The 26,799-nt window shown below is 47.4% G+C and overlaps 1 protein-coding gene across 1 annotated transcript in view; it reads left to right on the top strand.

Annotated features, from left to right (window-relative positions):
* GABBR2 (gamma-aminobutyric acid type B receptor subunit 2) overlaps nt 1-26,799 on the top strand; it is a 366,358-nt gene that overhangs the window by 256,073 nt on the left and 83,486 nt on the right. Inside the window, exons 8-9 of the mRNA XM_060014449.1 lie at nt 10,708-10,768; nt 23,335-23,415. Of these exons, the coding sequence (XP_059870432.1) occupies nt 10,708-10,768; nt 23,335-23,415 (142 nt within the window). The remainder of the gene's footprint in view (nt 1-10,707; nt 10,769-23,334; nt 23,416-26,799) is intronic.

Below are 26,799 nucleotides of genomic sequence, written 5' to 3' on the forward strand. Positions count from 1 at the left end.
AGAGTTAAGGTCTCTTCTGCCTCCAGGCCTTTGCATATGCTGTTCCCTCTGCCCAGAACATTCCCTTTCCCATCCTTTCTGCCTGGCTAACTCACAGTCATTCTTCCCTGCCCCCTGCCAAGCCACCCCCTCACAAGAGAGGTGCCCTTCCTCTGTGCTCCCACAAGGCTCTGTACGCACCCTCTCGTAGCAGTTATCACGCTGTCTTGTAACTTTATTTTTTTTTAAACCTGTCACCTCCATTAGACCGGGAGCTTCTAGAAAAAAAAGGACTTTGACTTCGTGCACCTCCACTGGATCAGGCATTAGCATGCCAAGTCCCAAACACAGTATGTTGCAATTGCTTCCTCATTTTATCTGTGGAAATTTGAGGCCCAGAGAGAGGAAGGAACATAATTATGGGCACACAGGGAGTTGGTGACAAAACTGGAACTAGAACCCTGAACTTCCCACTCTAAGCCAGTGTGCTTTCTGGTTTAATTGTAAAGAAACAGTCTCCGCAAACACCATTCGGCCCAGACCTCCAATACCGATAGCCCACAGGGACATCTTGGTCTCCCAGCCTGTGATAACCTCCGAGCTTCTGTGATAACCAGCTCCTCTGCCTTGGGCCACCTGTCTCTTTCGGTCCCTCTCACACCATGGAGGTAACTGAGCATCTACCCTTGGCCAGTGTCCTTTCTCTCTCCCTCTCCTTCTCCTCCATAGCCCTTCCTGAAGGATCCTGCTTCAGTGCCCCCTAAACAGAGAACCCAGTTCATTCAAGTCAATGAGAATTAACAAATAGTCCTGTACTCCTATCCTTCCCAGGCCTTGAGGAGGAAAGAGCACTTTTCTGCCGCGGGGTGGGGTGGGGGGGGGCGGCTCCATCTCAGCAGGAGGCAATTACAATAGGCAGTTCAGGGTGGAAGAAGAAGCTGGGGGCACACCCTGAGGTAGAGGCGGGGCAGGCAGCATCAGTATCACCTGCCAGTGTACCATCGAGGACATGAGTGGAGAAGGCCACTTTAATTGGGGCCTGACAAATAGGTCTTATGCTGGAGGACTGAGTCCTGCCAGGGACCACATGGTAGACAGAGAGGATGAGGTCCTAGCAGAAAAACAGAAACCAAACTAGTCATTTCAAACAGAGTAGATTTAATACAGGGAGTTGTTTAATAGGTTTCGGAAGGACAAAGGAGTATAAAAGGAACACTGACGCAGTTCAGAGGTACCCACTGCTGAAAGAAAGAGTTATCACCTCTAGGCTAGAAGAATGAAAGGAAGAGGTAAGGCTACCGGAAACTGGGAGCTCAGAAAATGTCCACAGAGCTAGTATTCAGACGTCTGAGGAGGGGCACTGCCCGGCTGCTGCTGGCACTGCGCAGGGGGTGTAGCAGGACTGGCACTAGCCACAGAACCCTGACAGAGGCCTGGGGAAATGGGGATTCCTGAGTCCTTCTCCTCTCGCAATTTCCACCCTCCCTCAGGGTCTGCTCTTGGCAGAGCTAATGAGGAGGCTGGGGAGGAGGCTGGGAGATGTGGCCCACAGAGTCCCAGGCCCAGCATTGCAGAGCCCAGTGGAGATCTCCAGCTCTTCCCACTCTGATTTGAAGCCCCTCCCCCACTTCTAAGAAGAGATTCTCACCCGCCCCTTGAGCGGTTAAAAACTAGGCATTTTGCATTTCTCTTCAGTTTCACATTCCTGAGAGACTGGCTTGGCCACTGGTGTGCTGGAACCAGCTCCGGCAGGCTGCCTAGAGCCAGTTGTTAATAGCTTGAAATCTGCCTTGGTGGGAATATTTACACCGTGGAAATTGGCAAACACGACAAGTCAGGACTCTTCCTGGCCCCCCCGCTCCGCCCCCCCAAAGAGCCATTTAAACACTTACCAACACATCCCTGACTCCGTCCTCTTCCACCTACCTCCTGTGCTACCCCTGCTCCTTCCCTCTAGCCCAAGGCTGCAAGGACTTGGACTCACTCTTACCCCAGCAAAGAGCTCATTTTCTGATCAGTGACTGGTTTTTGCAAAGGAAGGCAGGATAGTATGTGGTTAGAAGCATGAGCTTGAAGTCAGAGCATGTCTGAAGTGAGTCCCAGTTCTGCAGCCTACTAGATGTGACCCTAGGTAACTTTCTTAACTTCTCAGCCCCTCAGTTTTCTCATCTGTAAAATGGAGATAATAATACATAGTTCATCCCATTGAGGTTGTTGTTGAGAATTTATTAATAAAGGAGAACCCCAGAAAAAAATCTTAGATAACATACACAAATGTTTCAGCAGAGCTAAAAATAACTTAAAGGATGTTATTGCTGCATGTTCTGCAGAGAGAAACCTGAGAACAGAGATGAAGAGGGACTTGCCCCAGTTCCCTTCCGAGATAATGGCAGAGCACAGCTCAGATCTTCCTCTTCAGACCCCTCGTTCATTGCTCTTTCCATTATTCTAAGTTGAGGGGGAAATGTGCTTATGCTTGCACAGATCTTTGGCTCTTATTCAGGAAAACTCTAAGCTGTCAGTAAAAATTAATCTATTCCAAGAGGGAGAATTATTTTCTTGGTGATGATGTTGCTATTTTTAGCTGTAAAAAATGTGCCTCCTTATAACAGCCTTTCAAAAAAAAGTTTTTAATAAAGTTTTCCTGTTACTAAAATAACGCATGCTCATTAGAGGATATTGGAAAATATTGAAAAGTAAAAGGACGAAAAAGCCATAATCCCACAACCCAGGACCAACCACTGTTGGTTGGGAGTAATTTTTTACTTGGCGGGAATAATTTTTACATTTATGAACATACTGTATATTCAATTTTTATCCTTTTTTACTTCGTATCGTATTAGTTAAAGTAAATAACAGTAGCTGCTGTAACAAAGATATCTCAGAATCTCCGTGAATTAACATAATAAAAATGTATCTTTCTCTTATGCAAAGTCCAAAGTGGATGTTTCTGGTTGGCGGACAGCCTTTCTGCATGATTATTCATGGACCCAGGCTCCTTTGTCTCATGTCCCCACTGTTCCTTGGGCCTCGGAGTTCACTGATAGATCCTGTGAATCTCGTTGGCAGATGGGGGAAGTGAGGGAGCAGGAAGGGTCTTGTGGGAGGTTTTCATGGGCCAGACCTGGAATGACATGTGCCACTTCTGCCCACATTCCATTGGCTAGAAATGTCACATGGCCTCACCTAGGTATAAGGGAGGTAAGAAAATGCAGTCTAACCATGTGCCCAGGAGGAAAAGGAAATGGATTTGGTGAACAACTAGCCAGTGTCTGGCACAATCAGAATATCACTTTTTCCATTATTTTATAACTTTTATAATATAATGTTCAAGTCTGCATAACCTAGATCAAGTCACCCCCTGCTTAAAACCCTTCAGTGGCTCCCCTTGCATTCAGAATTAAGCCTGGCATCCTTGATAGACCTATAAGGTTCTGCATGACATTGCACCTGTCCACCTTGCCCATTCCACTCCATGGTCATCTTCCCCTCAATCACCACTTTCAGTTCCACTGCCGTTGTTTCAGCTCTTCCCACTTCCCAGTCTCTTTCCTGCCTTGGGACCTTGGTACTTGCAATTCCTCTTCCCAGGAAGCTCTCCCCTCACTCTTAGCTAAGTCCTTCAGGTCTCAATGCAAATGCCACCTCCCCAGAAAAGCCCTCCTTGACCCACAGTCTAACTCAGGTCTTGTAGTTCTTTCTTGCAGCTCCCTGTTCTTTCCTTTATATCACTTATTGTAGTTTGCAATTATATATTTATCAGTGTATTTATTGTTTAATGTCTATACCTCCCACCAGACTGCAGGCTCCATGCACTCTAGGACCATGTGGACTTTGCTCACTCTATCCGGTGCCTGCCTGGCATGTACCTGACACATGTTAGGTGCTCAACAGTGCTGACTGAATGCATGTAACATAATATTTCATCATGCGTCTATCACAGTTTACTTTGCTATTGGCCTATTTCTTGGATATCTCATTCATTTCTGATATTTTGCTATTCTTTTTTAAATTAATTTTTATTGGAGTATAGTTGTTTTACAATGTTGTGTTAGTTTCTACTGTACTATTTTGTTTGCTATTTTAAACAAGCTTGACTCTCGTATCATAACTGGAAGAAAAGAGGGAGTTGGTCCTGCCTCTCTTGGGCCATCCATCTAGCCATCTCCTCTTGGTCCCCACTCCTCTCCACTTCACCAAGCCCTGCCTTAGACCTCCACTTCCTTTGTGGCTGGTCATCACTTGAACCCTGTGGGTCATCTGATCACGGTCCCTCAGAAGGATACCCCTCCATTTAATGCCCACCAGCAGAAGGATGGCAGTGGGCAGGCCACACTTCCCTTGCTGCTCCTCCTTTTAACTCCTGAAAACCAGCTGCTGAAGACCCAATGGATACATCAAACTTTCCTCAAGACTTAGGTCCATCAAAAGCATTTTTATGTAAGAAATATTTTAAGTAGTATGCAAAATATAACTTGTCCTATAGCCCAAGGGACATGCAGAAAAAAAGAGTATTTTTCACCTTTGCAGAACATGTGGGTAGATGTACCCAATTACTTGGTATTTCTCTTTTATGTCCTGTCATCCCTTGGGAAACAGAAAGCACCTTCTTCAAGCTTACATGAAGAGGATCTGTACCCTTTATGGAAAAATCTGACTAGCAGTGTAACCCCCAGATTTTCGCAAAATCCTCATTATTCATTTGAGACCAACGTTGTCCTGGGAGAAGGGCTGGCAGCAGAACAGTCTAAGGTGGGCTTGGATCATCCATACAGATAGTGATGGGCCAGCCAGGGTCCCCCATCACCCTTCAGCTTCCATCTCCTTAGAGATTTCACTGCCTGTGTGACATGTCAGGACAGATCTTGTTTCCCCACAGCATAACTCAAACACTCAGCTGAGCATACTTGCTCACATCTCCCAAAGACAAATATGACTGCCCAGAGACAAGAGTGCAGTTAGAGCCATAGTAAGGATGGAATGCCTTCCCTAAATGCACTGTGATCGGCAGAGACTGTGTCCCTCAGTGGGCCCAGGGCTCCACAAGATTAGACTGAGCCTAGCGAGTCTTCCCTCTGTGTAACCTCCAGCTCCAGCCCGACATCAGATCATTTTCCAGGGCAGGGAGTCCCTTCCCTTTGAAAGAGACAAAAAAAATTTTCCAGTGTAGGGCTTGACCTGTACAATTCATGAACTGTTGTTGGAATAAATTTCACTCATGCTTAGTAGTGAAACATTAAAGATGAACAATGAAAATAGAATTAATTTTTCTAAGAGGAGGCCACTGAATCCTACTGACTGCTGGAACATTTTACTCTCCACTGATTTTTCTGGGGACATCAGGTGGAATTTTGCAAACTCGGATTACCTGGAGCATCATAAGAGTTAACCTTTGTGTGCGCCAACCCTGGGTTGTGCCTTTTTCATAATTGTCTTCTTTAATTCTCACAAACAATCCTGAGAAGTAGGTGTTTTTCTTCCTATTTTTCAAGTAGGAGAATTGATGCTCAGAAACACTCAATGACTGTCCAAGGTCACACTGATGGCAAATGTACTCTTGTCTGGCGAATGCAGAAACAAGTTTTTTTCCATATGTTGTCCTATGTGTTCTGAAGATTCTTCTAAAAAAGAAAATTCAGATTTATCGCTCCCAATTCAACCTGAACTGTTAGTTTGGATCAGCTTTTATGAAACAGATTGCTCTCCTTGACATCAGGAACATCTCTTTCAGGAAAAAGAAAAATCCTCATAAATTATCCACTTGGGGTTTTACCTCCATTATTTTATTTGCCGTACAAATCTGCTCATTTCAGAGGGAGATTTAATACAGGGAACCGGCTACAAGTTTGTTAGAAGGGATGGAGGAGCAAATCAGGTAGGTACTGTCACCAGAGAGAAGTGTTTACAGAAAATGGCCAAGCCCCTTGGGCTGCAGGAGCAATAAGAGGAATGGTGTTGGGCTTCCCTGGTGGCGCAGTGGTTGAGAGTCCGCCTGCCGATGCAGGGGACATGGGTTCGTGCCCTGGTCCGGGAAGATCCCACATGACGCGGAGCGGCTGGGCCCGTGAGCCATGGCCGCTGAGCCTGTGTGTCCAGAGCCTGTGCTCCGCAACGGGAGAGGCCACAGCAGTGAGAGGCCCGCGTACCACAAAAAAAAAAAAAAAAGAGGAATGGTGTTGCCATTGCCTCTGACATGCCTGAAGTGCTTTCTGTTTCCTTGACTGCATGCTGATTGGTAATGGATTCTAACTTCCAAGGAGTTTATAAGTGACCACAGAGCAGATTTGGAATGCAAATAAAATAATGGAGACGCAAGCACGCTGGCCTCTGAGGCTCCTGCCACTGCTGTTTCTGCCACTGTAGGGACCCCAGCACTGGTTACTGAGCAGTTATCCCGAGTCCCACTGCACACACTGACAGTGCAGGGCTGCTGGGGCCCATGGACACCTGCAGTCACTCAGTTCCTGCTGCTGCAACCAAAGCAGAAAAAAAAAAAACATAGCTTTTCCCTTCTGCACACTTTCTAATCCCCCATGAATGCTTCTCATTAGCAGAACCTAAATGGAAACCAGCTGGCAGGGGATTCTGGGAAGTATGGTTTCCAGGCTGTGGGCCCCTGCAACACAGAGGAGGACACAGAAGAGTGAGTGTGGATTGGGAGCCAAAAGACAGATATCAGCCACCACCCCAGCCAGAGTTATCAAACTCCACTGCTTTGGAGTGTAATGCGTCACATGGATTGGTCTCAAGTGGATGTAATCATCCTCGGTTACAGCCCTGGATCGCACATGGCAAAAGCTTAAGGAGAAGAAAAAAAAAAAAAGAAAGCTTAAGGAGAGTCACAGCATTTATATGTACATAAAGAATATGTGTGTGGGAGAAAAGCAAAAAGTAATCCCTGCTCAAGCTGGGGTTTGAGGAACCTAAGTCAGCCCAGCTCCTCTGGCTGAGATGCCAGGCCACAGCGAAACCGAAGAGTCTAATTGCCGTGTGGGCCTCACTGGGAATCCATTGCCTCTGTTCCCACCACCTCAGGCTCCTTCGGGTTGTGAAAAAGAGGTATTTCCAATGACCTTTGATGGCAGGTGTCTTAGGCTGGTTTACCCACGAAACAGACTCTGAGACAAAGATTCACATACAGGAAGTTTTTCAGGGAGGCTCTCAGGAACAAAACACGAAGGGAGGAAGTGAAGCAGGGTCAGGCAGAGGGATGAGTTGAATTGGGCGCAGCTACAGTCACGGCCTCAGCCACCCCATGGGGACCTCTGGAGCCCACGGTCCTTCACAGCTGTCCTGAATTGAAGCAAGGGGGCTCAAACTACTGTGTCCCTTCACACTGACCACTGGATGTAGGCTGCCCCCAAGGAGGGACATAACCTTAACTGGCACCCTTTGGGCAACCCAGGAGCAGCCAAGATGCTGGGGAAGTAAGTGTCTCCATCCTGAAGGGGGCATCTGGTCGCCTACCATGGTGCCCACACCCCCAGGATGGTAGTAGTGGAAGGGAAGCGTCTGCTGCTCAGGCCACAGTGCTCAGCCACCTTGGCCATGAACTCTGAGCTGGCTAGAGAGAGGATGTGACCACCACCCTAGCCTAAGCCTCTGTCACCTCACACCTGGATTACCAGCTGCCTAAGCCGCCCGGGTCTCTATTCCCATTTTCGGACAGCCAGAGCAATCTTCTCAAATCTTAAATCAGATCATATTGCTGCTTTGTTTAGCTCCCTGCTCTCATGGCTCTTCACTGCACTTAGCATCCCCTCCAGAGCCCTGTCAGGGCCCCCAGGCCCCACCTACCTGCCCGCTCCCTCACTACACTCCTCCTGCTGGCCCTTTCTGTTCTTTCCCACCTGAGGGCTTTTGTCCTGGCCTTTCCTTTTGCCTGGAGTAGCTGCTTCTTGCTGTGCAGGGCTCAGCTCTTATGTCACCTCTGCAGTGAGGTCTTTCCTGACCACACAGTAAATTCACTCCGCTTGTCCAGGCACTCCCTTTTGATTTTCTTCACAGCACTCTTCACGAAATGAAAACATCTCGTTCATTTTTTGGTGAACATGTTTTGCCTGTCTCTCCTAATCAAATACAAAGCTTTCTGAGAGCAGGAATCAGCACCTAAAAGAGGACCCGCCCAGGGCAGGTAAATATCTATGGAATGTCGTGCGTTGTCCATCTGCTGACATGGAGGCCATCCATCAGGCAGAATTTCATGAAAATCACCTGATTGGCTTATGACCTTCCTCGCTGGTGTCCAGTCCTATCGACGTTGGCCTGGCTGGGGTGGTAGTCCCCATCCAGTCAGCCGTGCTCAAGGTTGCAGACTTGGCATCATCTATCCAACCCGAGAGATGCCGTGGTCACAACCTCAGGAAAGAATCACGTGTCAAATCTTCCTCAGAAGGGGGCTCCACAGAGCTTCTCCGCTCTTCTCTGGTGCAGAGCCTCGATACAGCCAGTTACCCATCTGCTTGTCCGTGTTACTCTCAGTTACCACACTCACAGGCCTCTCATCTTTCTCCCTTTGGCTGAACACACAGCGGCCCGTGTGGTTTGGGAACTCAGTCACTTGGGGGCTGATGTTTCTGAGCGGTGAAGCCACCTTGGATTAGGGCCCAACGGTTTACCCCTTTGCCAGCTGAAATCATGTGATGTTGAAAATCTCTTCTCAAAGTTTGGAAAGCATCCTGGTGCTTGGAATCTTTTTTAATTTCAGCTCTCTGCTATTAAATGTTTTTAAATAAAAATTACTGGTGCCATTTACTGAGTGCCCATTGAAGACCATGAGCTGTGCTAGGTCCCTAACTCAGGTGTTCAGGAACTTGCCCAAGGGGGCCCTGAACCCAGCTTTGTGATACTCAGACGCTGGCTCCTCCCACTGCAGTACCTGAAAAATTAAGGAGATAGGAGGAGCTACTGTGAGTAAAAATAGCTACTGTGAGAAAACTAAAATATGACAGGTCTTACTTCAAAGATGAACTCATGAGTTTTATCTAAAAAGTAAAGGAGAAAGGAAAGAAAACCCAAAAAGTAAAGGGAGATTCTTTCTCACCCCCGCCCTGTATTCCACTCCAGTATTATTCCATCCACTCTTTGAATACCATTCAATATACTTTTTAAATTTAACTAATAAAGATTCTGCAGAATTTGTCCACATTTTGTGTCTAGAAGTCTTTGGAGTTCTTCAAAGCTTGGCAGGAGATGGGTGAATTAGTTAGATCTCCACTTTTGTCAAACTAAGAAATGTCCTGTGGACAATATCTGCATCTTTTCCGCCCATGCAAAGTGGTCCATTCGCATAAAAGCGATCCTTTGGAAGATGTTCTGTGTTTTTTAATCATCCCTAGAAATAAAATCACAGCTCCTGTCTCACCTTACATTGAAGTGTTTTCACACTCCAGGGAATTGCTTACCATCAACTGAATATAGAATTCGGTGGGCGTTAGTTTCAAACTGATACTACTCGCAGCTGTCTTCAGGATCTCAAAAAGGTGTCAAAGTGGCCTTAGAAGGTGTTTCTCATTCCGAGAACAGATTGAGTGATTCTCTTTGTTCCGAAAGCCTCAGGGCCTCAGACTTTGGATTTCCATCAAGGGAAGATGTGTACTTTCTGAAACTTTCTCTTGAGAATTGAAGGGAATCTGTGGTATTGTCTTTGCTATTACCTGATGACGCAAGAGCGTAACTGCGCTCATAAAGCAGTGTACCTTTAAGACAATTTATTTTCCTAGTTTCACATTAATGGAAAGAAAGGAAGAAATTTATTTCTGGATCAGAAACAACATGCTGTAGTGAAATTCCATGGGCATTAAAATCAAACTCGGATTTGAATCCAGCAGCCTCACTTACAATGACCTTGGCATAACCTCCCTCAATCTCAGTTTCTTCATCTGTAAAATCAGGATCATCCTCCTTTCCGCTCAAGCTTGTCATAAAGATTCATTTATATAACCTGCGTCAATTTCCTTACATGGTTGCAGAATTTTAGGTGGACCGTAAATAGGCAAGGAGAGACCACATCCCCTCTTTATGTTCCTGGTTTATTTAGCCCAGCATATGGAAGCTGGGTATCAGCCAGCAAGGCAGATGCAGCAGATGATGCTGCCTTTAGCCCCCGGGGTCCCTAATGAGGGGTGCTTAGCTGCCTGTGACACTAGTCAGGTCTCACTGGCTCAAGAAGCTTAATTTTGTGCTGCCCCATAGCCCAGTTATATTTGGGACTGACGTCACCCCTCAGGAAGAACTTACAAAAACATTCTCTGTCCTTAATAAGGAATACTAACGGACCTCTAGCCCCCTTCTGGTCCTGCAACCAAACAACTTCGGCAAAGCCCCACATTTTTATGGGTGGGGCACGGGAGCAGAGGCAGGGCCAGTCTCCAAGGGCTTCTTCGTCTCTTCCTCCATCTCTCCAACACCCTGGAAGACCTTGTCCTGGGATAACACAGGGCACATGGGTGTTTAATAAATAGTCATGATGATAATGATGATGCATATCTGGGCTTTAATTTACACGTGTTGGTTCCATTATTGATTTTATGCTCCTCAAATTATCCAGATAAAGTCACAACCAGTTTAAAAACAGTTTAATTTTGCATCCGTGGTCTGGCGGGAGTCTATTCTTTCTCCAATAATAATAATCACATTGTACAATTAATGAATTTCAGTTGAGATCAGTAGTGTTTGGGCTAATATGGCATTTCTTCTTTGTTCTTCTTTGTTTTGTTTTCTATTTAGGGTCAAGTTGTGTTCCGGAACGGGGAGAGAATGGGGACCATTAAATTTACTCAATTTCAAGGTAGGCTTTTTGATGCTTATTCTTTCTAATTGATGAATTCTGTATTCAAGGATGTTCTGTTTATGCAATAAAATACATCAAAAGAAATGAAAGTACGATGTTCCAGATAAGAGAAAGAGTCAATAGAAAACACTTCTCTATGAAAACATTAGCTTCAACTTATTTAGAATATTTTTTCTCAACTGCATTATTTCTCAGGCCTGTTCAGTCTTTCCACATGACTCAGGCTTATTGAAAATATGGGGCGTGGCAGTTAAGTCAATGCCAGTATTCTGAGGAATCTTGCATTGTTTTAGTTTTTGATTATAGAAATTTTCAAATAGACTCTAAAGTCGAGAGAATTGCATAATGAACCCCATGTACCCATTACCCGGCTTCAGCTGTTTTCACCATTTTGCCAATCTTGCTTTATCTTGACTTACTCCATCCCCTACCCCCTTTTTTTGCTGTAATGTTTTAAAGCAGCTCCCAGACATTATCTCATTTCAATCTATAAATACCGCAGTATGCATTTCTACTAGATAAGGACTTTTTTAAAACATAACGACAATACTGTTATTGCACCTTAAACATTTAAGAAGTTTTAATATGCTTTATTCTGAGTCTATGTTGATCATCTAATTATCTTGAAAATGACTCTATAGTTGGTTTGTTGGGGAGCCCACACAAGGTCCACTCATTGCATCTGGTTGAAGTGTCTCTTTAGTCCCTTTTAATTTATAATTGTCCCACACACACTATTTACAGACCATTTGGTTTTTTAAGAAACCAGATCATTTGTCAGACTTTCTTCTGTAAGATTTGGAAGGGACCTCAGCAACCATTCAGACCACATTCCTCATGTGATGAGGAGGAAACGGAGGCCCAGAGAGGGACGGTGGCTTGTCAGAGCCCACAGGGCGTCTGAGAGGGGCAGGGCTGGGTGTTCTGCCTGGAGGAATTTCGGTTCGGCCCGGTATGGTCATTGGCAGGGTTGTTAGCCAGAACCATGAGACGGACCTTTCATTAATACAGTGTTTTTCAGTATCTGGATGTTTCTAGAAAATCCAGAAACAAAAGCAGAGCCTTCTGTGTCCACTCACTTTGAGCAGATACCAGAGTCATCCAGGGGAAGGCAAGAAATGAAATCGAGTTATTCGGGTTCATTCAGACAATCCCAACCAGATGCAGATCAGTCAGGAGAGGTGTTCTCCGGTACTATGGCTCCATGATGCAGTCTTGTAGATTTACCCATTTGTCTTCCTGTGGCAGGTAATTGAAATGCATGTCAGCTCTCTGGTGTGCACAAAAGATGTAATTTTAGGCAAACGTAATTATTTTCCCATTTTTAAAGCTTACTTCTTCATTGGCTGAACAAAGTAAGCATCTTGGCAAAGATACTTTTTTTTGAGTGATTGCAGCTAAATTCTCTTGTCACATTTCCAGTTCTCAAATTATATCATTCTGGGAGAATATTTTGTAAATTATTGATTGGCCAATCACAGCTACAAATGTGTGCCAATTTTATTGCTTTTTTTTTTTTTTCTGAATGTTAGGATTAGACACCAACTCCAGTGACTGGTTTTAGGCATTTATAAGGAAAGCAGTGTAGCAAACAGTAGTTCAGAGGTGGGTTTGAAACCACCTGAGCTCAAGTCACTGTAGAACATTAGGCAAGTGACTCACCTCTCTGAGCCTCAATGTCCTCATCTGTAAAATAGGAATATGATCCTACCTACCTTCTCGGGATGTGGGAAGAACTAGATGAGATAGCACAGAGAAACGTGCATATATTTCTTGCTCAGCAAGTAGTAGCAATTATGATTAGCATTTAGTCAAAAATTATGATACTTTTCTGGGGCAAATCCACATTTTCTTGGTGTGTTGAAAGCCCCGGGTGCCTTTTTGTCTGCCTACTCTTATAGCTGCTCCCAACACTTAATGACATGTAGGGTGTCACATGGGGCAGGGCCTTAGAGATAATCTCATCCCGCTGCTTCATGGTATAAGTGGAGAAACTGAGGCCCAGGGAAGGGAGGTGTTCCTCCCAGGGACACCCAGCTGGCTGGAAGCAGAGAAGTGACTAGACCTCGACTTTCCCCAAGTGCCAGCCTTTGCGTGTTCACATGTACACCTGCGCCTGAGTGTCCTCCCTTTGCCACTTCTGTGTCCAGCGTTTATTGACTGTCAGAGCCGGGCCTTGCAGATACTCCTGTTCACATGTTTTTAAAACAGACATTGATCCTGTTGGCAGAGGGATGCTGTGCTGAGGGCATATTCTTATCAGCACAACAGTTAGTTTTCCAAATTTAGAGGGTCTCAGAGGTACCTTGCTGCCAAGATGGAGGGGCATTGCTTTATTGAGTGGCTGTCCAGGCTGGAAGGGCTCCTGGTTGTCATCTTATTTCAGAGGGGAAACTGAGGCTCAGACACGGAAAGGGACTTGCTGTGGGACAGCAGTTTCATTCCTTTCCTTCTCTGGGCTCATGGTTCACCTCCAAGAGAGGCTGGTCTTCTGTCTCCTGGGACCTTCCCGGAATTTGCCCAGAGGATGGGCCTGCCCCCCACCTTGGGGTTACTAGAGCCTAAATTGCCTCATGCCATTGACTTCGAAAAAGGCTTCTAAATGGGGTCACCATGCTGTTTTCTGCTGTGCCCTTCAAGCCCTCTCTCTCCCCCTCACCCTCTGCCCTCTTCTAAGAGGGGACGGTGGAAGAGCAGAGCTGACTCACAAACAGCCAGCCCCAGCAGTGGGGCTCCCTTTGCAGGGTCTCTCCTGGACTTACACCCAGGCTGTCTCAGCGCTCGCTGGCAGCATCTTGGAAGTTGGCCCATCCCACCATCCCTCTGGAGACCACGAAAGATGCTTTCTTGGCTTCTTGTTTGTAAAGGTCCTGGTGCCTTCTAAACCCTTTTATCTATAGTAGAGGAAGCATTTTGTAGGAGGCTCTGTTACCTTCTTTGTAAAACTAAAACACAAATTAGTTGGAAATGGGAGGCTGTTTGGAGAAGACTAAAAGGGGAGCCAGGAATCCATGGTCCTGTTCTACTTTTTTATTATTTTGGCTGCTTTGGGTCTTCATTGCTGTGCACGGGCTTTCTCTAGTTGCGGCGAGCGGGGGCTACTCTTCGTTGCAGTGCATGGGCTTCTCATTGTTGTGGCTTCTCTTGCTGCGGAGCACAGGCTCTAGACATGCGGGCTCAGTAGTCGTGGCTCACAGGCTCTAGAGCGCAGGCTCAGTAGTTGCGGCGCGCGCGTTTAGTTGCTCCGCAGCATGTGGAATCTTCCCGGACCAGGGCTCAAACCCGTGTCCCCTGCATTGGCAGGCGAATTCTTAACCACTGTGCCACCAGGGAAGCCCCTTGTTCTACTTTTTGATTCCAGAGTTGTAGGATTGGTATCACAAGAGCCTGGCACTCAGTAGACCCCTGGTACAAGTTTATTAAATTAATTTGGAGGCAAAAGACCTGTATTCAAGCCCTTGCTCTGAAGTTTACCAGCAGTGTGACCCTGGGCAAGTCACTTTATCTCCCTAAGCCTCAATTTCCTCCTCTGGAAAATGGGATGACACTAATGCCAACCCTGCCTGTCCCCTGGGGCTGGGCCAAATGACATTTTGCTCTATAAACACTGGGTGCTAGGAAGCTAGTCACATTACTAGCATGCTACCTGGTTCCTGGCTGGCTCTTGGTAAATGTTTACTGAATTGGTGAGTGATCCGGCTTGTGGAAATTTGAGAGCATGCTCATTTACTCCTGGTTTCCAGTGGCTTGAGTCAACGCAGAATGTCTGACAAACAGCAGTTAGTCTTGACAACAGAAATGTGAACTGAAGCTACTTCACAATGGTGGCCATTGTTGTTCCAGGCTGGAGAAATGACCTTTTTTGCAAACTTAGGAATGCTGGATAGACAGAACTACTCTAAAATAATGTGTCAGGGCTAGCCCCATGGTCCCTCGTGAGGCTGAGGCATTTTGTATCCAGAGAGAGTTTCAGAGCCCTAAACATGACCTTCCTCACTCCCAGCTTCCCTCCATCTACTCTGTTTTCAAGGCTTCCCAGAGCCCCCAGTCCTAGGGGGTAGGTGTGGCAGATGCCATCAGCGTCCCACCTGTAGTCCCTGAGCATCCATGGTTCCAAACAAGCATCTTATTAAGAGCACCTACACCTCTCCCCCTGTGCGAGGAACAGGACAGATATTCAGGGACTTAATGCTTCCAGGGCAGCCCTGAGCCAGGGATGGATGAGAAGTGGAGGATAAATCCCCCAGTGTCCTTCTCACTTGGGTGGAAGCTCCCAAGAACTCCAAGGTATGTTCCGCTCTGTCTCCAGAGGTCCCCATGAGATTGAGCCTCACTTGGCCTCTCAGAAACCTGCTCATTAATGCACCTTGCCCTGGCTCCCTTGCCTTCTCTGTCTCACCTCCCCACACCCCTATCAATGTGTTCGAGGATCACCTCCCAAATAAATTACATGCATTCTTACTCTTGGCTCAGGCACCATTCTGAGGGACCCACCCGTGGCAGTAGGTAAGGTAGGTATTAGCATCCCCTCGGACACACACCTTGGGTGCAGTGGACCTAACCCCCTTTCAACTCCAAGTTCAGCACGCCTCCCCCATGCCATCACTGACTTGCATCAAACCACGTGTAGATGAGGATGAATACTAGGGAATTGGCTTTTTTTTTTTCCCCTTGAGAGAAAAAAGAATCCATGTTACTAACGAAGTCTAAACATGGCTCAGAATTTGCAGCAGGAAAGGAAGTTGAGTGAAGCCATGATTAGAGCCTTGTTTATGCTGTTCTTGGTGAAATCTCAGCATCTGCCGCTCTAACTCACCGTCGCTGCCTTCATTAAGCCTGTTTGTAAGAATCGCGGTGAATGATAATCTGCTTGAATTTGGACTGCTTCTGTGCAGCATAAAGGACTCAGACTTTGGAATTTTGTACTTCGCCACCTGATTTGAAGGGATGGGGTCTTCCACCGCCCTAAAAACGTAATTGTCATTCAGAAGGTACCTAGTGAAGTGTAGGTTTGTCCTCCCCATTTGCACACATTAATTACCGTTTGGTCTTCGGGGTAACAGATACGGTTCTATGCAGTGCGCATTTCCTGAGCATCTGCCAGGCGCCTTACCAAGTCCTCTGGGGAAGCCAAGTTGAATAAGCCTCTGCCCCCGCCACTCCCTGTAGGGGCTTCATAATCTCTCTGGCCAAGTGCCAGTGCCCATAAAAGCAGGAAGATAATTTCCCAGAACCTACTAGAAAATTTTTGGAGCTAGTTTGACTCTAGTTTGAGACTCTTAAGGCTGATTTTTAATATCCTTTTCCTTCTGTTAAGGCATATATTATAGCTCTCTTCACTAAGCCATGGGTCTGGAAAGGCCAGTTTTTTGGACTGCCCCTCGACTTGATGTTAAGAGTGGAGACATAGTCCACTAAACTGCAAGTTACACAAGTTACAGAAGTTACAAGTTACAGAAGTGTTGTGGGTCAGCAGGAATGGAAGGGCACACGTGAATATGGGCTCTTTCAGGCTGGAAGTCTGACCCTGACCTTGATACCTCCCAGCCCCCATGATCCAGGGCTTACCTTTCAGGGAGCTCAAGGAAGGTGGCTTGGAAGACAGAATTATTTAGCAGACCTTGTCTTTCATTGAGCCATAGATTCTCCATGTTGAAGGCAACCCTGACTTTCCTTTACAGCATTGCCTCTACTTGAATGCCTCCAGTGATGGGGAACTCACCTCCTCTCATGTGGAAAGTATGTGAGCTTCAAAGCAGCCATGCCTAATCATTGCTAGCCAGGCACTGTGGCTTAATCTCTCTGAGACATCATTTCAGCACTTCTTAATTTTATTTTTATTTTTTTGAAAGTAAGTTTAAAGACACTTTACATTAGCTTATTTTTTTATTTATTTATTTATTTTGGCCGTGCCACGCAGCATGTGGGATCTTAGTTCCCCAACCAGGGATGGAACTCCTACCCCCTGCATTGGAAGTGCGGAGTCCTAACCACTGGACCGCCAGAGAAGTCCCTCAGCACTTATTTTAAAATAGTGAAATGGGACTTCCCTGGCGGTCCAGTGGTTAAGACTCTGCACTTCCAATGCAGGGGACGCGGGTTCGATCCCTGGTCGGGGTACTAAGATCCCACATGCCGCGCAGTGTGGCCAAAAAATTAAAAATAAAATAAATAAAATGGTGAAATAAAAGGTGATTGTTTACCTTGCTTGAGAGTGATGGTGAGACTCCAATGACCTGAGGCTATGAATGAGCCTGGCTCAGTGACTAGCACAGAGAAGAGCTGTGACAGCTGTTGGCTTCCTGCTCCTCTCCTGGGCACTCTTCACAATGATACCAGATTTACCCCCTCCAGAGTTTCTTGAGCAAAGTGCTATCTTACTTCCTCAGGACACACTTCACACTCCTCATTTCATGGAACGTTGTTATCCCTGGTCCATGAAAGCCCCTCTTGTTTGTTTGTACCTTTATTTCCCTCATATTCTCATATGCCACTCCTGCCTCTCCCCAAGAAAGGCAAACATTCTAAGTGTTTAATGCAGATATTGTGTTTGTATGTGTCCTTGCAAAATGTGTATTGCTGTTTTGTGTGCATATTTTGAATTTGCATCGACATAACTGGATTACATACTTTTTCTGCTTTTTTTTCCAAGCAAAAGTTTGGGCTTTTGAAGTTTCACAACGGTCATTTCCTGGCTCCTGCACGCCAGCACTTTGTTTTTAAGATACCTCCATGTTGCTGTGTCTGCATCTAGGCTGTGGCTCTCACTGCTCATTCCAGGGGATGTACACCTCCATTCTCCCAGTGACAGCCACTCAGGTCACCTTCAACTCCCTGTCTCCAAACATAATAAGTGTCCTTGTACATGTCCCCTTATGAACCCAGCTGGGTATTTCTTTAGGACAAATCCCCATGAGCTGAATTGTTGGGTCGGAAGGTGTGTCAACACCCAACATGCCTAAAATTTGCCAGATGGCTCTTGGGAATGGCTGTACCCATCTCCACTCCCACCAGCATGAGGAGTCCTGTGTCCCTACCTCTCACCCACAGTTGGTGTTTGCCAGCTCTCTCATTTTTTGCCAATCTAAAGATATAAATTAATATTATACTGTGGTTTTGAATGTCATTTCTCTGGTTACTGATGAGTTTGGACATTTCTTCCTGTGCTTGTCTGCCATTTGTTAATTGTCAGTTCTGATCCTTTGACCACTTTTATTTTGAGTGTATTGTCTTTTTCTTGGTGATTTGTAAGAGTTCCTTACGTAATCTAGGTTTCAGTCCCTTTTTGGCTTTAGGCTTTGCAAACATCTTCTCCCATTCGGTTACTTGTCTCTAAACTTAAAGTCCCTGGTGAACGGAAGTTCTTAATTTTGATGTGCTATTTTTCTTTCTTTCTTTTTTTGATCCTATGGTTTGGGCTTTTGAAGTTTCACAACAGTCATTTCCTGGCACCTGCCCGCCAGGTCCTAGCTGGGCACAGGGGGTACTGAGATGGGTAAGACACAGCCCTTCCCCTCAGGGAACCCCCTGGTTCAGTGGGGAGCAGACGCAGGACCCCAACTGAGTGTGAAACGTCATTCAGAGGAGAGGTGCTCGGCTCCACCTGGCAGATTCTAGGAAGGCTACCTGGGAGAGGTGGCATCCAAGAAGAATTCTAAAGAGCCAATGAGAGTTACCCAAGAGGAAGAGAGAAAAGGTGTTCTAGGTGCAAACAGCCTGCTGTATCTATATGTGTTCTGTGTCCCCTTGGGTATTCAGCTTTTGCCCTGAGCCAGTTTGCCTATAAGTCACTGGACAGATCCGCCCTTGGCAGGATTATTATACTCCTGGGGCATTTGGCCAGTGTCCACCTAGTCTGTTAAAATCTCAAAACAAAGGTCAGTGAAGTTAACTTACTGAAAATGCGACAGTGGCGTACTGTTTGTGGATAGAGACGAGTGTGAGGGAGAATCCAGGCCAAGGGAGCACAGTCGCTCTCTGCTTGGTGAAACTGAGAGGTGCTGCTCAGACCTGTTTCCACCCAGTGGGAGGAGAGTGACCATCTAGGGCCTGTCCACAGGGGCAGGGTGGGTGAGGGGAGTGAAAAATCACTTCCTGGGGAATGGCTGGCCAGCCTGGAGAAAAGCAGAATCAAGGCCCAAAATCAAAATCACAGTGTTGCCATCTCTGAAGCACGGTCAGGATCAGGAGTTGCTGTGATGTGTGGCCCCCAGGCAGAGCTAGGACTGTGAGGGCAAGTCTCGGAGAGCAGACTTTCGCTTGGAGTGAGGAAGACCCTTCAAAGCAGTTGCAGAATCATGGAACGAGAGCTGGAGGGCACAGAGATTTCCCCGTCTGGCCCACTTGTTTTATCAAGACCCAGGCAGAGGATGGCACGTCCCTGGGGCTCCTTATTGAGGAGATGGCAAAACCAAGACCCGTTCCAGGGGCCCTGTCCTCCAGCCAGAGCTCTTTCCTTTCCCTGAGTCTGGGATTTTGTTAGGGAGTCCTAGAATGGAGTAATTTTATAGAATCTTTGATGTTCATTGAGCCAAGGTTGTCTTTTGTTTTACACCTCAGAGTTTTACATTTCTTTATGTTTGCAGCAACAGTTAAACTGTAAAAGACACGCATACTTCCCTCAATGCAGACCTAGAGTCAGTTGAGGAAGAATGAGCATTTGGGGGTGAGGGGAGTAGAGCCCAGGAAGCAGGGTGTGGGGACCAGCTGCAGCAGGAGGTTGGCGACCCTACACCCAGCTCTCCCACCCAGGGGTTGTGATACGGGAGGGAGGCAGGACCGCTCTGTGATTGAAGCAGTTCCCCAGCCCTGTCTCAAGGATGCTCTCAGGCCCACAGCCAGGGAGTATTTTCAGACTGGACTTTTTTGGCAGCCTAATTTTCACCAATAGGACTTATTTTCTTTATGTATCATCCAAATCCAAAGTTGGAAATAAAGAAAAAGAAAGAATGCACATTTTTAAGAGAATCCTTTTTTTTGCACCACAGCAAGGAACCAGTATTATTCTGCAGGAAAAGGGGCTCTTTGTTTTATAGTATTTTGAGCCTCTGAGAACAGAAATTGTCAGCGTTGCAGGGTCCTTCGTCTAATACAGTGGTTTTCAACTCTAGTTATGCGTTAGTCAACTTAGGGAACTTTTAAAAATATGGCCACCCAGGGTTCACTCCTCAACCCCCCAGAGGTTTTAATATAATGGATCCATGTTGGGACCCAGGCATCTGAATTTTCTAGAAATTCCCTAGGTGACTCTAGTGCCTGGCCAGGACTGAGAACTATTTGAACCCCTGCGGTGTACTTTGTAGATGGAGAAACTGAGGTCCAGAGAAACGGAATCATCTGTCCAGGGTCACATGATAAGTCAGTGGCAACCTACAGCAGGGCTAGCAGGGCAGGGAGGGTGGCCAGTGACAGACTCAACGCCACAGCCCCTCTCCCTCTGCTCTATTCTCTGCTGCCCCCATGAATCCTCTTTCTAGTCTGTCCGCAAATCCCCTGTTCCGCAGTCTTCACGTCTGTATCCAAATAAGTGGTCGATGTTCTTTGCACAACAGAGTTACCAAGGAACCCAAGAGTTAAAAGTTGGAAGTGCCCACCTATCATGGTCACCACCTGGCTGGGCCGTGGGTGAAAGAAAGAACACAGGGGACACCATCCTTCCCCTGCAGAGCCAGGAGGGGCCCTGGGCAAAGTGCAGGGGATGCGACCCTATGCTGCCTGGGACCTCAGAAACGAGACTTCAGGTTCCACTCAGGAACTGACCGGCTGGCAGGAATCATAAGGTTTGGGCACACCTAGGGCATGGCTGCAACACAGCTTCTCACATATCACCCATGCCTTGAGCCCACAGCAACTGGGGAGGAACAGTACTCAGGGATGCCTTCCTGGAAAAGGTGGATAGGGTTTGGACATGTTGGTTTGGTAGAGGAAGGGGAAAGCTACCTTCCAAGCAGAGGGACCATTGTGGGGAACAGTGGTAGTAAGAAAACACAGGGAGTGTTTGGGGACCTCACAAATAGCTCACAGTTACTTTTGTCGTGACTCAAATAACTACAATTTATTGAACACTTCCTGTGAGGCCCCAAGCCAGGAACTGCCTATAGTCTCCTCTTTAGTCCTCATAGGCACTCTGAAAGTTGAAATTTTACCGTTACAGCCATCCACTCACAGGTCACAGGCTAGAAGGGAAATATTACTGGCATATGGGAATAATTTTACCCACCCGGTAGGGCTGGGTGATGCTGCAGTCACTAAACTACAAGGTCAGAGGTTATGAATTATTTTTTAATCTTTGTAACTCCAGCCTTCAGCACAGAGCCTAGAACATAACAGGCACCCAGTGTTTATTGAATGAGTGAATGAAGTGATTAAACTAAGGATTTAGTATAAACATCCTTCATCGCCCAGATGTCCAAGGTCAGCTTGGTCAAGGATGAGGACATAAGCTAAGCTTCCTCCACCTACGCTGCTGCTTTTGAGGGATTCTTTATTATGAAATACCTGGGCCTGGCATGCAGTAGGCTCTCAGTAAGTATGGGCTGAATGACCAGCAGCCCTGCTCAGTATGGGTGGGGAAAATGTTCTGAATTTAGAACTAGGGGAGTCAAGTTCAGGCACCCACTTGGTCGCTGCCCAGCACTTGGCTCTGAGCGTTCACTTAGCTGACATGAAGCTCCTCCCTCACCTGTAAACTGGGGTGAATTATGCCTGATTCAAGGTTTGCTATGGAACCCTGAATGCAGGAATGTGTGACGCCCCCCACCCCACCCAGCCTCCAGGCACTGCCCCCGGGGAGAGATTACGGCAGTTATGGTCATTGCAGGAAGCGGTACCATGGGATGGATGGTACAGCAGGTGTATGAGTCAGAGGGTCAGGCTGCGCGGCTGGGGGCGTGGTGAGTTGCCAGCCGCACCACCGCCTGGCTCCTGATGATTTATTCCAGGCAGCCTGCATATTTCATGTGCTGCCTCCCCACACCAAATAAATAAATCAGGGCCTCCTCCGCTGAGCAGTAGGAGCTGATTACGGCTGAGACTTCAAAAGGCCAGAGCAGGGATGCTGGAGCTCCCAGCAGAGTCTGCTGATGTGACATTTAGGAGCTGGGTGACCCCTGCAAGTGACAGCCGCCTACACAGCATGAGGCCTCCCAAATGGCAGGGAGACCTTTGCAGGGAGAAGGAAGTGACTTTTACAGCCCTGTTTTCCACCCCACAGTTAAAGGAACGCAGGCAGAAGTGTGGCCTATAGGATTCCCTGTTCCGTTTCCTGAATCCTTATAAGGAACCAGCAGCGCACCTGTGTCTCTGCAGAGACATTCACTTAGAGCCAGAGGCCCAGCAGGCAGCTCCTCTGGCCACGTGCTTGGAATTCCTGCTGCTGTGTCGCTTTATAACCCCTGGGCATTTTGAGAACCAGGGTCTGCAGCTCTGGGTACATGCCTGCCCCGCCGGTGGGCAGGTGGGCACTCCTCTCTGTAGTTATTACACTCAGGAGGCACAGGTGGCCTGTGGAACTCAGCCCAGAACTGTCACCTCTCAGGGATCCCATTAAGGCAGCCGCATGTCAGGGAAGAGCACGGCTGTGGGAACAGTCCTGGGTTTGAACCTGGACTCTGCTCTTAGTATCAGTGGGGCTTTGGGCAAAGCCACAACCTGCCTGAGCCTTGGTTTCCTCATCTGTAAAGTGGGACTGAAACCACTTAACTGCACACAACTGTGAGAACTAAACAAGAAAAGACATCTAAAGGTGAATCCCCTTGGCCTCTCCCTGCCCACTCGCCACCTTGTCCAAGACTGCGCTACCCTGGGAGCCCCACTCTCTACTCCTTGCCTTTGGCTCTTTGCCTCTAACCCCACCTTTCCCTGATTCAGCTTCATCTGTCATCAGTATTCCCTCACAAGCCTTGAATGGATCCTCTGTTCAAAGGGCTTCTTGTCCCTGTCTTGGTGGCATGTGGCATTGCTGGCCAGCTCCCTTGTGAAATTGTCCCTTTCCTTGGCTTCCAGGATGCCCACTCTGTCCTGGCATCCTGGCCCATCTTTCCCAGTCTCTTGTAGCGTCTTTGCTCTGCCCACCCCCAGGGCCTGGATGGGGTGGGAAATAGAAATGATGTTCAGTAAGGTGGGAGGCTTACTGCCAGAGGCATGATGTGTTTTTGTCTTCAAGGCTCTAGGGCTCTCCTGGGGCAGGGGGAGCAGAGTGGTCCATGCACTCCTAGAGGGCAGAGCCAGATGACAGAGGAAAGTTACAGAGAGACCATTCAGCTAATGACCCTGGAAAGACTTGGTAACAGGCAGAGAGTCCAGTTATGGGGGGGGAGTAGGCTCCCCATCTATACATGTACAGCAAAGGATGGGTGACCAGTTGATGAGACGACATGAGAGGGTATTTGTTCCAGCCCAGATCAAGGTGAAGGTTTTGTGATTCTACCTGGAAAAGGCACTGGGGAAAGGAAAAACCTGCAAGAATATAGCCAGAGCCTGTGGGGGAGCAAGAGCTGGGACAGGAGCACCCAGACAAACACAGGACTTGGATCTAACCTAACACTGTCTCTTGCTCCCCGCAGACAGCAGGGAGGTGAAGGTGGGAGAATACAATGCTGTGGCTGACACACTGGAGATCATCAACGACACCATTAAGTTCCAAGGTAAGGCAGGTGGGCTTCTCAGAGGAGGGGGCCTGCTCAGGTGCTCCCAGGCCTGCATATTGTTGAGGGTTGTGGATGAGCTCAGAGTCCTTGGCTCTGTGGGGAAGAGGGAACATCCTCTCCTCTCAATCCATGCACTCGCTCACTGAGGACAGGATACCATCACCACAGGGGAGCTGGGTTCCAGCCCCTGGGATGGGGCACTGGAATTTGCATGGAGTGCTGGCCCTCACCAAAGCATCTGTGTTTAAACTGTTGAATGGCCAGAAGTAATTCTTTTTATGTGTGGCCCAACTAAATTTTGCTGTGTCACCTCCTCAGAAAAGACATGGATGGGCTGGTAATAAGGCCTCTCCACTTGCTGCTCTTCCTGGAAAACCATTCCCTCTCTTCTGCTGGAGAACTTCTCCTCAACATTGAGACCCAGATCAAATGACACCTGCTCTGTTCAGCCTTCCCTGATGCCCCCCAACTGAGTTAACGGCTCTCTTCTCTTTGCTTCCACAGTCTTTTGTCTCTGCTTTTCTTATGGCCTCTGTCACTTTGCATTGAAATTAGTAGGTTATTGGACCATGAGCTCCCTGACTGGATCCTATTTGAGTTTAAATTCCTGGCACCAGCCAGGGTCTGGCACATGTTGGGGGCTCAGTGATATGTGATGAAAAAATAATACATGATTGATCAAGTAAATGAATGAGTGGGTGGGTGAATTAAATGAATGAAAGGGTGAGCATATGAGTCAGTGAGGAACTGGGTGGATGGATGGGTGCATGTGTGGATGGGTGGGTGGGTGGGTGGATGGATGGATAGATGGATGGACAGCCTCATCACGGGGTGGCTGTGAAGGAAGCTGACATGCCCATAGCATCCAGATGCTGCTGCTTTGATTCCACTGGGAATCAAAGAACAGACAGCTGGCTTTCTGCACCTGGAGCTCCTTCTTAAATCCAAGACCACCAAAGAAGGCTCTCCCATGAACCATTTGGTTAGATTTTGGATCTGTGGGATTCCAGAAAGCTCCAGGTGGCCTCAAAGAGGAGGTGTGGTCTTCACAGTCCCACCTGAGGGAGCTGTCACCAAGACCGTAGTCATCTATTACCTCATGGAGCCACAGAAAAATTCTGAAAGTGGGTGGATAAGTCCTGTCATCCCTGCTGTACAGATGAGAAAAGGGATCAGAAAACTCCAAATTCACACAGCCTGTGAGAGGCAAAGCCAATTCTAACCATGGGAGTCTGATCCCCAAGATAGGGCTGTTTCCTCCTGGACGCAGGAGATCTGGGTTTGCTGAATAAGAATTCTGGGTTTACAAATTGAAAGAAAAATTCAAACAAAATAAATAAGAGACACAAAACAGAACTGAGAGGGAAAACATAAATAAAAAAAAAAACCCAGCCAGGAAAAAAGCTAGTTATAGTTAGGAAGCACGAGGCCAGGATAACACTGAGGCAGCAGCTGTTCCAGACTTGCCTCCTGCTTCTCAGAGCTTCCCTGCACCGCCCAGAAGGTGGATAACCAGTCTCTGAACCCAGAGCCGAGCCAGGACACCTGGGCAGAACCCAGCTCTCCTGTCCACACCCTGCCTGGGTTCATCTCTCACCCAGACCCCTGCACCAGCCCCCCATGGGTTTTACCCACCCATCACCAGTCTAACCCCCTCAAGTCCATTCTGCCCTCAGTTGTCATGTCACACTGAAGAGGCCCACACAGTCCCCATTGCTCACAGCGAGGGGCCTCTCCCTGGGGTGGTTCTAAGACCTCCAGGAGGGGACCCCGCCCCACTTCTCTGCTTGCTCCTTCAGGTCTCCCCAGCCAAACTGCTGACATTTCTGCAAATGTGCCGAGACTTCACCATGCCTTCACCTGTGCTGGGCCGTTGGCCCAGAATGCCCTTTCTTCCATGTCTTCCTAGTAAACAGCCAACTACTTATCTTCCTGTCAAGACTCAGCTCCCACATCATCTCCATTCTGTAGCCTTTCCTGACCCCATCTGGCGGAACTGCAGTCGGCCGCCTGTTTCCTGCTCAGGCCTCCCTGGGCCTGATGTTCGCACACCACCTGGACCCCATCGCCAGAGGCACTTTGCATAGTGATTAAGGCACAGGCTTCAGGGCTAGGCAGATCTGGGTTCAAATCTGTCCAGCTTTGCTACTTACTAGCTATAAAAGCCACTTAACACCTAAAAAAAAGTTCCCTCACCCCGTAAAATGGGAGTAATCTTCTCTACCCATGAGACTCTTAGATCAAGTGAGAAAATCTCTATTAAAGTGCTCAGCTCATGGTAAGCATTCAATAAATGTGCTTGCTACTGCCTTTAAAAAAAAAGAAAACATGGCTAGTGTGTAAGTTCCCTGAGGGCAGGAACTGTGTCTTGCTTATCTTTGAATCACTGGTGCCCCACACCAGGCCTGACAGTTGGAAGGTGATTATCAATGATGATGCCCATCATTAATGAGGACGAATGAAGGAAGGATGGTGATGAATGGATGAAGAATGAATGAATGGATTGGTGGGGAGCAAGAAACAGGACTGCTGCTGTTACTAACACTTCTGATAAGCTGTTACCATTTGGCTTCCCTAATGACTTAGCTAAGATGCACGGTGAGAAGGTGCCATTTTGAGGGAAGACAAGGTGGAAAAAGAGATGCTGATTTTCTGAAGTTGTTTCTACACAAACTAGTGGTTATAGTAGTCACATAACCTTTGATCCAAATCTAGCCCCCTTGCTTAGTGCCCAAAGAGGAGCTTATTTCCACCAAGAACTCATGGGCACTCACAGCTCTTGTGTTGGGGATCCAGAAGGTGCCTAATGCAGCCCAGGCTATGTGGGGGGAGGGGGGAGGAGGACAGGGAGTGGGAGGAAAAATGTCCAGGTGTTGAGCTTTTATTTCTGGAAGCAAGAGATGGTGTTACCTGTATCACCTTGAGTCTGCTTTTGCCCTGACTTGCAGCCCTTGAGGCCACTCTTACAGTGTTACTTTGCATGTAAGTGCTTAATGCTTTACATTAACCAAGCCAGCAGGTTTCTAGCTGTTTTTGAACCTGACAGTTCCCTCTACTGCTTAGATGATTCAGACTCTTTTTATCCACTGATTGTTTCCAAACACATTTGAACTTGCTAGCAGAGTTTTTTAAACAGATGTGCAGGGGAGTTCTCAATCCCTGCCACCACATCTGCCCATCCTCTGCCTGTCTCCTGGGAATGGAGGCATAACCTAGGTTGGCACCCGTGGCACAGCTGTGGTGGGGTCATTGTGACCCCTGGTGGGTCTCCCAGGTTTGGCCACTCTTGAACATCTGACCGATTCCACACTGGAGGGAAAAGCTTCAAAGTGTCACAGTTCCACAGCAGAAACCTGACCTGAAATAGCAGCTGAGAAAAAA

The sequence above is a fragment of the Delphinus delphis genome, chromosome 6 (assembly GCF_949987515.2).
Source record: "Delphinus delphis chromosome 6, mDelDel1.2, whole genome shotgun sequence".
Lineage (NCBI taxonomy): Eukaryota > Metazoa > Chordata > Mammalia > Artiodactyla > Delphinidae > Delphinus > Delphinus delphis.